The 13,752-nt window shown below is 45.8% G+C and overlaps 1 protein-coding gene across 10 annotated transcripts in view; it reads right to left on the reverse strand.

Moving 5' to 3' along the window:
* The window catches only part of LOC118220891 (trinucleotide repeat-containing gene 6A protein-like), a 100,377-nt gene that overhangs the window by 48,783 nt on the left and 37,842 nt on the right, over window positions 1-13,752 (reverse strand). For all 10 annotated transcript variants that reach the window (XM_035405310.1, XM_035405322.1, XM_035405309.1 and 7 more), the window contains one exon: window positions 8,504-8,574. In XM_035405310.1, the coding sequence (XP_035261201.1) occupies window positions 8,504-8,574 (71 nt within the window). The remainder of the gene's footprint in view (window positions 1-8,503; window positions 8,575-13,752) is intronic.

The following is a 13,752-nucleotide window of genomic DNA, read 5'->3' on the forward strand; positions in this document are numbered from 1 at the left end:
AACACACACAGAAAACACAAACACATGCGAACACACAAACAAATCTCTGAGTAAAATCATTCTCCCCCCCCCCCCCCCCAAACACAACAGATAGCGTGTCCTCTGAGTCTCTGCTCCCCCCATTTTTCTCCTTGAGAAGGTTGGCATTTGAGGGCAAAAGGAGAGTGGGAGGCAGACAGACAGAAAGAGGAGACAGAGGAGGGGACTCTAATGAGACCTCTACCGAGGCTCTTCGGAGGGGTGCAGCCCTCTCGCTGCTCCTAATGAGCAGTCAGCCTGCCTGCACCATCCGTCTCCATCTCCCGGAGAAAAACAGCGCACCCGCTCTCCCACCGCTCCGCCAGCGCCAGGGAGCGCCCATGATAAAGGACCGTCAGCTTTATTGCCGACTTTTGCATATTATTCTGCATATATGCATTTTAAAGAGGCGCAATATTTAGATACTGGCAATCAAACGGCAGCAGAGAGATAGACGCTCGCTTGTCACTCCGCCGACCCAATATTACCATGCGGGAGAATTCCAATCTGGTGAGTATGCAAATGGAACCGAGCCCAGCAACCACTCAGACGGCAGAAGACAAAAAACCTATAAAAGCGGCCACATAAAAAAGGGGGCTAAATGTACCGAAATAATGTGATCTGGGGGTTTTGTTTGCTTTTCGATTTATTTTTCAGTCTCCCCCTCTGCCCAGTTTGTGCTGGGGGGGGGGGGGGGGTGTTTTGCACCGGAGCAAGATGGGTTCTCCTTCTACCTCCTTCAAAAATTAATGAATGATCAATAATGCGTTTGGCGGCAGCTCTCATGAATCTTTCATTGCACGCAGGTGCGTTAGACAATAGCGCTGGCTCCCAGCAGAGAAGCATCGGAATGTCAGGTATCGGCCAGGCCAGGGCTCTACCCGCTGCCCCGAGTTCTCTCACGGAACACTGAAACCACATTTCTCATTTCATCAATACACAGAAACGCGAAATGTTTGCCTTCACACTTCTTTGATCTTCCCTCTTGCATCATTTTAATGAACTTCCCACAACTCCACTTACTATATTAATAAGCAACTCATTTAAATGGAGGAAGAACTTTGTCCTCTTGGAATATGCCTGGCCTTAACATTCTAAAAGGGACCACACCTGACTATGACTGAAAAGCACAAAGATAATAGCGAGAACACTTGGTTTGACCACAACAAGCGATAACTTGAGAGAGAGAAACAAGGGAAAGAATCAAAAGAGACAACTGACTGCGGACAAACACACAGCAGCAGAGGCTTTTCTATGCTGAGATGAGGAGGAAGGTTGGGTAGATAAATGAAGACATAACAGCTGACAAAACCACAACCACAGTGGGCGACTGGGCTGGAGCACTGAGAAGCAGACAGACAGAGAGCAAGGAGGGGGGAGAAACAGGGAGAGAAAAAGAGAGGGAGAGAGCAAGGCAGGCGAGGCAGAGGCTGTCCTGGCACCATGCCAAATGCTCATTAGTAGAGACGAGCGCGCTGCACAGCAGGCCAACACGATGGTCGTTACCCTGGCAACAGCAGAGTGGGCTCAAGACATGATGCATCATCTGTGTGTTAAAGAACACAAGTTCCAGCACAGAGACGTATTTATCCAGCCCAACTCAATTCACCTTCCACAAATTCAATATGCTGTCTTAGTGCATATGAGCATGTGTGTGTGTGTGCGCGTGTGTGTGCGTGCATGTGTGTGTTTGTGTGCGTATGAGTCTGGGTGTGTGTTTGGCAGAGGGGGGCGGGGTAAGCACTGGGGAGTAGATTGTCAGGAGACCTTGAGGATGGCATGCAGATTTTTTTTATTGCTTTGGTGAAACATTAATTTAAATATTCATGCTTCTTTCTTCTCTCATTTTTTTCTTTTTTTTTCAAGGGTGAATTTATTGCATCCACAGGGCAGTGCCTTTCTGGCTGCTACAGCCTGCTGGAAAAAATACTGTGTGGGGCAATAAATAAAACATAATTCCAGCTAATCTCATTGCTGATATTTTGGCTCATTCATATAGAAATTTGATTTATCAGTGGAGTTCTTTCATTACGCTCCTCTTCCGCGGGGTGACTGATTGTCTTAGCCTGGGCTCGTGAGGACCCCATCGGAATCCAGCCTCCTCCTTTTCTCCACCATTCCATTGTCTTTCATTTATCCTTTCTTTATTGATGTGGTGAAGGTGGAGACACTGGGCAGAGTGGCAAGACTGTGCACGGAGGCTTTGTCCCTGCTGTGCAGATACCAGGAGTAATAAAGAAATAAAGTAACAATATGGGAAATAAAGAGGATTTTCACATTTACAGATCATTCAGTTCCGGTCTCACTTAGGCTATTTTTCTGGTGTGTGGTGAAATATCAATATCCCATCTATACAGCTCAAAGATCATCCAGCTGTGTGGAGATAATCTGAATTCTAATGATGACTGCCAGATTGGACTGTTGTTGAAATTGTTAGAGACCTGAGATATTTTTCTGACTTGGTCTATTTTTGTATTTCTACATCCATTTCAAACAAATAACTACGCTGAGCTCCAAAACACTGAACACAAATCTCATGCCCCCTGTTCCATAAGATACCTCAGGAGTGTCAGGTATTTGAATGAAAAGGAGTGTAACTTTAGTTACATTCTTAATTAATGCATCATACAAAATACAACATGCTAAACTGAATTTAATTAAATATTATATCTTAGAGCCTTAACTGTCTAGAACCTGTAAGAATCAGATTATTTATACAGAGCATGGCCAGCCAGTGAATGAAAATGATTAGGGGAGAAGTAGGTAGGCTGTATGCTAGTTTCTTCACCACCTGCATAGCCACATGAACCTGCCACTCTTCAGGTGGTAATTATTAATCATATTACCCAAGAAGTTCATAACCCATGCTCTCATTATTCACATTCTTTTTGTTGCATGCTACAGCTGCTACTAATTTTTTTAACTGAAATATTCTTGCTGTGTTGAGGACAAAGACTCTCATGAAAGCTCCCTAAATTTTTCCAAATTAACTTCCACTCAAGTCAAACCTGCTGATCTGGGAGCAGTCTGGGGCCACCGCTGCTGTCCTGTCCAAATATCGCCCTGCTAGTCGAGACACAGTCGCTGCTGCGAACATCACAGGCGGGCGTGATGCCCGAGGGACGGAGTGCGACAGACGCTGAACAAAGTCCGCAGCGCTCCGCGGGCTCGGCTCTCTCCGGGGGCGAGGCAGATAAAGGTGATGAAAAGGGCTCAGCATTTACATCACCCCCTCGCAGCCCGGCGCCTCAAAGCCTTCCTGGCGAAGCGGGATCCTCGTCCCGTGATCCCTCTCCTGGCAGGGCTCTATCAAGCTGCCCTGCAGCATTGGCCCCCAGCGCTCGCCCTTGATTGAGCTTGCCGACGGGCTTCGCCCGCGGAAAAGGCGAGGGGTCTATTAATAAACAAGCTGTCTGTGCTCAATAACTGGCTGGTCTCCCAGCAGGCTGCAGCTACAGCCTTTTTCACAGAGGACATTTCCTCACTGCTGGATGAGGCGGTGCAGGGGTCAGCTTTTGGATTTAAAGATATTATGCTTCTGTGGATGTGTGAGTGTGCCTGCATATGTATCCACGTGAAGGGAGAGGGTACAGAGACATATGCGCATCACTGCTGATTCACACGAGCTATTTACATCATAAGAAGCAGAAACACATCATAGCAAAGATTTTTGACAATTACCGCTCTTTTTATCTCACAGAGAGGCAGAGAGAAAAAAGGGAGAGACAGAGGGGGAGAAGACAAGGAGAGAGAGACAGGGAGAGAAAGACAGTGACAGAAAGGAATGGAGAGCAACAGAGGTCTGGACACGGTTAATTTATTTTAAAATGGAATTACTGCTCTTCTGGAGGGAGGCATTTAATTTACAAACATAAAGACTGATAAAAAAAAATACAAAAACACAATCTTTTTTTTCAGAAGCTTAATTTCAATTAAGACTCAAAATTACTGGAGCAACGGTCCCTGCTAGCTAATGACCGCTTTACGGTAATTCATATTTAAAATGGTCCCTATTGAGAAAGAACTGTCAGCCGCATGCTGGCTGTGAATGAAAGCCCGGCTGCAGATGGGTGGGAAGCAGCGCTTAGCGAGCATCCACTGCACACTCGTCACTCTCATCCACATTTATGTCTGAAGCACCAAGAACAGGACCGTCTGATTACACCTCCCAAACGATGCTACACACGCCTGCGTGAGCTCTTCCACCGCTGTTGCTCAGCATAATGTACTTTTGTAATTGGACCATGTAGGTGCTTCCAATAATGTTAATCATGACTAGTAAAATAAACCACTCAGCTGCCGGAGCTAAGCTGAATATAACAGGCCAATAAAAAACATTTAATTACTGCGTGATTAAAAGAGATGCGGTGGGGTGAGTTAATGTGCATGTGTGCGTGCGCGGTAGAGTACGCTAGGTTCACTTCTCTTGGTTACCTACTTTGCTAGCTTTTATTAAGGAAATCGTGAAGAATAAATCAATGCCATTTAAGACAGATGCTATATAAACAGAATCATCCATGTGTGTTCTTTGTAACCCTAGCAATTTTTTTTGTAATTGTTGTACCTTTTTTGTGCTTATGTGCCTGTCCCTCTGTCCATAGTGTTTAGCTCTTTGTTCATGGTGTACTACTGGTGCACAGAATGGAGGCGGGTGAGTGTGAGGGCTTGTACTCAGTGGGTTATGGAATGTGAGGGCTTGTACTCAGTGGGCTATGGGGTTTGAGGGCTTGTACTCAGTGGGTTATGGGGTTTGAGGGCTTGTATTCAGTGGGCTATGGGGTTTGAGGGCTTGTACTCAGTGGGCTATGGGGTTTGAGGGCTTGTACTCAGTGGGTTATGGAATGTGAGGGCTTGTATTCAGTGGGCTATGGGGTTTGAGGGCTTGTACTCAGTGGGCTATGGGGTTTGAGGGCTTGTACTCAGTGGGCTATGGGGTTTGAGGGCTTGTACTCAGTGGGCTATGGGGTTTGAGGGCTTGTATTCAGTGGGTTATGCTGTGTGAGGGCTTGTACTCAGTGGGTTATGGAGAATGAGGGCTTGTATTCAGTGGGTTATGGAGAATGAGGGCTTGTATTCAGTGGGTTATGGTGTGTGAGGGCCTGCACTCAGTGGGTTATGCATGCTTAATTACACCAGAATGCTATGTGGTGATTAACGACCCTAAATGAATTACACATGCTTCACCTTTTTGTAATTGATATGCCGCGCCTCCCTCGGCAACTGGCTGACTTGCCATTCAATCTCTCCTTGAGGCCTCCCGGCATCCTTGTCTCAGCAGACACCCACTCAATATTCTATTTATGCAAATTCAAAGAGTGTATATGGCCATAACATCCATCTATCTATGATGAAGGGCCTTGTTCATTGCATGGCATCAGTCATGAATGACTCCACTCCATGGATCTTGTGCCTGGCTTCCTGGCGGCTGCGTGCGCAGGTGGGGTCTGTACTGTACTAATGGCTCTGGTGCAGGAGGACCCAGGCAGGGCGCTAGGCTAGACTAATCTAATGGCACATTGTTGTGAACAGATCTAGTTCTCCACTAGAACCCCTTCACCATCCTGTCTGCCAGCCATTAAAACCAGATGGATTGTCCAGTAAGGTTCAGAGCTATCATGAGCTGTTCACCTGCACTGATACTTTCCCCAGGCTGATTATGTCCACATGCTTCCAAAACCCCAAGCAGTCAGCAAAAAGCTTCACTGCTTGCGCCTGACCAGACTAAGAATTATGTGCTATGAGTGACACAGAAATGGAGAGTTCCCTCCTATTTCTGGTGTGGCTGGTTCACTGCCCTAAAGACCCACTGGCGAGATTAGTGGCTGGCCTTGGGCTGGGGAGTCTGAAGGCTGTGCAGCCGTGTCTGTGCTGCAGCAGATGGGGCTGAAGTGATTACAAACGCATTTTGTAATTACGCCATATCCTCCCGGTCAGCCCCCCCATCGTGACAAGGGGCTGTTTGATCTGATGCTTCACCGAGTCCAAATGACAGTGGGAAACAGGGGCAGGGGACTGGATGCATGCTTGTCATTCTTGTGAAAAGCAGCTGAAATGGACACAGACCTGTTTGCTCAGATCCCCCCCCCCCCGTGACCATGTGCCCTGTATCATGACCTCTTTATCCCCTTAAAAAGATAAGGAGGAAAGGATTAAAGGACGGGCCAAAAATGCTTTGAGAAAAACAATGCCAACCATGAGCTCTCCAAGATTTTCTCTCAGCACTATTTAATTAGCCCCGTCCTTGGGGAGAACCTATTAGCACATTGCTGGTGCTAAAAAGTTTTGCCACTTCTGTGCTATTTTTGACTTCTGGAGCATGGGGTTCTACCATCTTAGACAAGATGGGCTCTACATAGTAGGCCTCAGCCTTTGAAAGGAATGTACTAAATTTGAGTGTGTGCTTCGATGCTTTTGGCCTTTTTAGCCTGTAGCCCCTAAGGCCAGGTTTACGAGCCAATAACGCCTGAGGTCATGGACTCCCTGTCTGTCAGAATAAGTGAGCATTTTAGCATCATTCTGGACCGACACAATACCCAATGATTCCTCTCACTGAGTCTGCAAAAGAAGTCCAGAAAGAACATTGTGATTGACCTCTTGAATTAAGTTTTTGCTTTTTGAACAGCAGACAATGGCCAAATAGCCATTTATCTTCTTGTTTCTTTTCCAATTGGCTTTCAATTAGCACATGTTCATAAGTAAACCATCTTCTTTTTCATCCATCAAAATATTTATCATTTATCCACAATACAAGCACAGAAATAAACTACTGATTTAATGAACTGAACACAACTTCAGTTCCATGTCTCTACACATTTACTTTCCATTGCTGAGATTGGAATACTAAGTCCCAACCCACATACACATGTCTTAGGTAACCCATGAGTACCAAACATCATTGATTTAGGCAGAGATTCTTGAAGTCTTCAGGATTGCAGATGTAAAATTTTGGCAGACGGGTTCCCTAATATCCAGCTTAGTTCCAAATATTTAATTGCTGGATCATGTCCAAACAATTCCTTACAGGGGAGTCATCTGATTGGTGTACTCTCACTGTAAATGGTCTAGAACACCCAGCTGAATAGACTGGGTGCCGGGGTCACTGGGATCTGACTGATCAATGTCAAAGAATAATTTAATGTGAATGGGAGATGATGAGAACAGCATGACACAGGCTGGCCATCTTCAAGCCAAACAGAGATGCAAAATGTGTGAGTGGTGCCAATAAAATGGATATTACTGAATATAACATGCAAGGAGGAGTTACCATTCAGAACAACTATTACTCAAAAGCATAACACACAGTATCGCTCAAATTATGCATTGATATTTATTTTCTGCAAAAACAGACAGACAGATGTTAGGGAAAATGAGCTGGAGGGCCAGATTTAAATCCCAGGGTGGAACTACAGTACTGAGACATAAAACTGCCATTCGACTTGTTCAAGGCCAAATGACTGTTTTATAGTTCAATAACTAGTGGAACTGAAGAAAGCCATGGAATTAGTGTTAGTTAAATTTGTCTTATTCTTTTTCATATTCTTCAAAATGAAAGTAAACAGGAAGTCTTTCAAAAATAAATCCTCTTTGTTATTTTAGTTTTTCACAGACACACAAAAGACGCGCTGGGAATGTTAAGGTATAATATCTCCATCCTGGATGATAGCGAAATGCTAAATTGCCCTAATAAAAAGCAGTCCACAGAGTTTCCGCTAGTCAGCATGATACACTGTACAAGAGCAGCTCCCCAGGAGCCTTTCCCATCCACTCCAGCGCCCCTCACTCTCTCCACCCCCGTCCTCGTGTCCTGCCATGCACTCCCCATGCTGTTAACCGCCTGCCCCGCAACTTCAAAGTATAATCAAAAGCATAATTATTTACATTTACTGTGTCTGCTGTAATAATCCCACCAGCTGGGATCTATCAGCGCTCTGAGCTTGCATATTAATGATGGCTGGATCTGTGGACATTCTATGCATATAATGAACTTAAATGATGGCGAAATAGTCTTTTTTTCCCCATGTGAAGGTATTCCTGGCAAGTCAGGAGTCCAGCAGACCCAATTATTTCTCTAGGCGCCTACACGGGAAATGTTAATGTCCTGTTACACAGAGGATTTTCAATACTACAGCTCGGCTCACTCTATATGTATAGACAACCACACTTAAAATATATTTTCATGTTTCAGGAGAAGGTTGTTATTTCTATGGTATATTCCATAGTATAAGACTTGAGTTATATTTATGAAAAAAAAGCTTAATTGTTCATCACAGTGACTGACGTTCTCTCCGTCAGCTGCCGTAGTTTCATATACAAATTTCATTTGTTAAATCAACTTGGGTTTAATCTCCCCAATAGTCTCCTGCTAATCAAGAACAGAACCGCTTTTTACGCTGTTGGACAAGCAAGACACAACGCAACAAGAGAGCACAGACAGGGTGTGCAGGACAAACAGACAGATAGACAGTCAGACAAATAGTCTACATACCGGTGGGATCCTGATGGGCTGGCAGGGAAATGATGCTCCTTGAGGCAGCAAGAGACCGTGTCTCTTCTTACCTGTGGGGCAAATCGAGACTTAGATTTGGCAAAGAGTTCCAATCATTCGCTGGGAAAACAGGCAGACACGAGTAGAGGCACAACACAAGGCTCACAATGGCACATGACCACAGAGTTCGAAGGGTCAGACACCAATGACCTCTGGAGAAGCATGCCACACTTGACCTGTGACACAGGAAGTAAATAAAACCACTTGACAACAAATTGTAGTGAATTCACTACTAATGTTCTACGTGGTTTTTCTGTTGCGGCTGAGAGAGAAGCCTGTATGACTGCTCACTGCCTGACGGGCACCAGTGGTACAGCAGTCTGCCCGCCAGGGCGTGTCCCAAACAGCGGCCATGCCCTGCACATCCTCCCAGCCAGCTGTGCGCTGAGCTGGGTGTGCTGCCCTTCTTTCCAGGGCCAGGCTGCCTCTGTACAATTTCAGGACAACTGAAAAATCAATTTCCGCCTCACGTAGCTGCTGTGCTGCAGTGACTCATGCCTGCCCTGCTCAGTGTGAGCTGGGCCATCAGGCAGCTACCCCATACAGCACCATGGCATCATGCCTCGTTCTCCGGGCACTATCGCCATTACGATTTTAAAAAAAAACCCCTAGAAGTTTAGTCGACCTGAAACATCATAGATCGTTGCGCATAAATTATGACGTGACAGTCACTTCATGGTAAATCAATGTGAAGGAAGCCTAAGACTTAATTAGTGGTGCTGATTGCGGTAATGGATGGGCTCAGGGGCAGCTCTTCACCTCAGTCAAGTGGCGGAGGTGCGGGGCTCGAGAGCCATAGAATCCTGACCCACATTTCACACCGGCTCTGGATAAGGGCAGCTGCTAAATTGCTTAATAATAATAACATCCTCCCATGTGTCTCCACAAAGGATGACAATGTATCGCTGGTAATTAAACTCTATCAAGATGGACAGAGGAAATGTCCCATTACTCATCTATCATGCCATGCATTAGGACCTGTCAACACACAAACCTTCAACAATGTGCACGTGCGTATGCGATTTAATATATACATGGTATTGCGTATGTGTGCACTGCCATCTGGCTCACATAGTGCTTAAATAAAAAAGGAACATACAGTTTTATGCAAATGTATTTTTTTCTTCAACTTTTCTATGTGTTAATACCTGAAACAACTACTTGATGTGCATAAGTGTGGATGAGAATGGCTTTGTGTGTGTGCGTGCACATGTGTGAATGCGTGTGTGTGTGTCTGTGTGGGTGGTGCATCTGCATCTAAATGTGCATGTTTCTATACAGCGTTTGTAACTACACAGGGGGACGCATTACAGTTAATTATAGATGAGAATAAAAAGTTGCGCGATGAATGAAGACACATTGTTACATCATTATCTGAAGGTTCTCTCCCCCAAAGGTTTTCAGAAAAGGCATAATAGCCTCCAGAATACAATATTGTCTAGCGCACTTGTGAGACATACAGCAATTTACTATCTTTAGGTATGCCTTTGTGTAAATAAAGCTGTGCTAATGAATAAGCTTTATTTACGCACAGAGAGGCTGGCTCCCACTTAATGACCCGGTGCCTTTATGTCTTTCCCCCTTTGTCTCCCTCTCTCCCTCTCTTCCGGGCGGCTCCTTTGTTGTCTTTTGTGTTTGACTTTTTTTCACGAACGAGCCAGTTTATTTATGTGATTTTTTTTCTCCCTTCACCCGCTCGCCATGCCCGACATGCCCGGTGAAACGCGGGGAGCTGCGGTCGCTCTTCGATTCCGGGGACAATGAAACGGGGGGTGGATTTGGGGGGGGTGGGGGGGGTGGCGGCGGCGATGGTGCGGCTAGGCGGAGCGTACGCCGCAGAACGGGGCGTGCTGCAGCGCTGCTGCCCTGATTGCTGCTCGGCGAGTGATAGATGGGAGCTAGCGCCCTGAAACTAATTCCTCCCTCGCTCGCTTCCTGCTGAAATGCCCTTGTCACGCGGGCGCCATAACAAACAGCCGCGCTCCCTCAGACTGCGTCCGTTTCACGCTGAAGGAGATGCATGTGCACAGTTTAGCGGGCTCGCCTGCTCGGATGTCTCGAGTGACACACGTAATGATATTTAAAATATATAAATATATATATATATGGTGAGGATATTTGCTTGTCCTCCCTCTTTCTTGGGGGAGGGGTGGAAGAGGGGGTCTGTAATGAGATTTCCAGCCTTTTCCGTGGCTCACCTGCTCGAACCTCTCTCATTACACAAACCGACGGGCGCAGGACTCTGAGAGCTGGCGCTTGGGGTTGGGGGATGGGGCTCCTGGCTACTGTCCCCATCCATCACGGCGGACAGCAGCTAAACCACTCTGACCCTGACCAGCCCTGCAAACATCGGAGCTGCAGTGGGCTGCTGAAAGCCTTCTATTTGTACAGCGTCGCTTATATATGCATGAGTGAGACACTGAAATGAGAATATAAATAAGGTTGACTTGCATCTTAGATTGCTCCATATATAACCTCCCCCCCCACCCTTCCCCCTTCCCCCCTCCCTCCTTCTCAGTCCCCCTCACTTCTCCTGACTGCTGGGGAGGTGGAGAATAAGGCACAGTGGTGAGCACGGGTCAGTCATTGTTTCTGCTGTGGGAACACTGCGCACACACCCTGGACAATGGAGGAGAGCACTTCTGGGGCTAATTATGAGTGGAGCTGGATAACACCCTTGATATGAGTCTAAATGTCAAGTGTGTGATTAAGTAAGAAAGAGCGGAGGCGGAGAAAGGGGGGAAAGACACAAAGGAATATTCACAAAGTAGCTAGGATTTCTCTCCTTTTTTATCGACAGCTTGTCTATTTCTTGAAACAGCCCTTTTTCTTAATACGGCAATAACCTACTAGATACCTGTAGAACTGGTGAAGTCAATGAGATATTCAGATGTACAGTTAGGGTGCATACACAATGTGCCTTCGACAAAGGCTTGCTCATAAAGTCAATTAATCTCAAATGCACAACCATATATGGTCAGTTTGATTGTTCCTACAATTTTATTTAGGAACTTCCCAACTGGGAGTCAGACACTAAGAAAACAGAAAACACAATGGATGTATTTAAATTCACCTGACACCGGTACATTATAATAAGACATGACAACCTGAAGTTAATAATTCACAACAAAATTCACATAGCAAAAACATAATTTGACATTAAACCGCCAATTTAGCACGGTATTATGGTCTGGAAAACGTTTCACACAGGCAAGCTGAATAACCTCTGAACAAAACCTGTGACTTAAAAATATGTCCAGTCTTCAGAACTAGAGGAAGCCTGACACGTCAGGATTTTTCAGGTTGTAACGGTGTGCACCCAGCTAATACTGGTTTATCAAATCCGTTTAGATGAATTGAGTCCAGATTTCTGGAGTGGGGCTCTGTGGTGGAGGCTTAAGAGCTTTAAACCAAGAGAGCACCAAGAGCACAGGCAGTGCAGCAGATACTGGTCCAGAGCCCTTTCACTGGCCACTTTCATCATGTGCTGAAAGACGTGAGTCTCAGCACACTCCAGGGCATTCTGGGAACGCTCAATAACAAACTCACATTTTATGTTCTTTTTTTAAGGCTACTTTAATGGAATAGAACACAGGACAAACACTTTCCAGCAAACCCCTCAGCTGCGACACTGTGATGCTTGTTTATCAATCTCCACCATTTTTATCAGCCTCAGTTCTTATGCTGTTTTATACAGAGATTTTGTGATAATGGTAGTATGAACTCACTGCTCTTATTGGCAGCAATAAAACCTGACAATTGGCTCTCTGGTGGACATGGGGAATTAGAAGAGCAATATCATGCTGTAAATGAAACCCTCACTGATGTAGCATCTGCAGGAAGTGCATTGCTGCTGGACATGGCTGAATTACTGGTGCGGGGCTGAGAGTGAGCTGTTCAGCACAGCCCCTGCCTTCTGTGATCTGCTACCTGCTCAGGGAGGAGGCCAGCCAAATGAGCTCAATCTAGCCCTATCATTTATCAAGGCTTCAAGTGTGCCCATTTGGTAGTCATTTGAGGGCGATTAGAGGTGGCCTTATCTCCCTGGTGCTGCTGTCTTAACACTGATTAACTGAAGGTAGTCATTACCACACATTCTCGTCTGGGCTAATTCAGAGACTATTCCACAGCCGATCAGTGGGAGAGCAGCGATGGTCTCTCCTGCTCCTGACATCAGCGGTCAGCGGGCTAGCTCTCACTGTGCAAAAAACTGAACACACCCGCACGCAGACAAACAACACATCCACACATACACATGTACACCCCGCTGTAAAAAGTTGGCTCTGAATCCTTGAACTCGGGGCTACTGGTGCAGAATTAGTCACCATCTCCACAAAGGCTTTTTCTGAGGTGTAATTAAGGGCAGTGAAGCCTCTCTCTCAGCTCCACCGGCGGAGCTGAAGCGCGAGCCGCGCCAACCGCGGCTCAGCGGCCCGCCGGCCAATCAGAGCCAACGCTCCAGGAACAGAGAGGGACATCAGGGCTCCATTATCCCGCCATCACTTTCCATAATGAGGGTGTCACTAAAAGACATGAAACCCTTAAAGTACTATTTTCATTTGAGTTAATCTGGCTCATGCAATATTAAACCTTCTGACCACACAAACTGTTCATCATCTGTATCAATGTCAGTTCGCCGCTCGAGACCCACGATGATTGCAGATCAAACTATTTTCAATGAATGAGAGAAGGGAAACTTCAGGAGCTCATGCAAAGAGGAACAATCTATTTAACCGTTTACAAAGGAAAGACTGTAGTAAATAAACCAAAGGTTTAACACATTTTATCATTAGTTTTCTATCCAGAACAAATTCACAAGGTATCGCAATAACATATTTCTTCACTATTCTATCCCACCCACGGAACAAGCTGCGAAATATTCAAACACACGCAACACTGAAAATTAAGTTAATTAATTCCCGGTGGCAGTTAGTGGATGTGACTCTCTGAATGCACATCAGTATTCTGTGAGGTATTCCGGCTCAATCTGAAGATATTTGAAGCTGGGGAGCCTAGGAGGACCATTCCTCTGAATAAAGCGACTGCCCATTCAGCAGGGTGAGAGCAAGGCTGATGAATAGTGTGAGAAAAGAACGTCAAATCTGCAGGGCTCTCCAGAGCACAATAGCGCTGTGTCTCTCTGAAGGAGATCTGCTGCAATCAAGAACATGCCTCTATAAATATTCTGT

This window comes from Anguilla anguilla, chromosome 2 (assembly GCF_013347855.1).
Source record: "Anguilla anguilla isolate fAngAng1 chromosome 2, fAngAng1.pri, whole genome shotgun sequence".
NCBI lineage: Eukaryota > Metazoa > Chordata > Actinopteri > Anguilliformes > Anguillidae > Anguilla > Anguilla anguilla.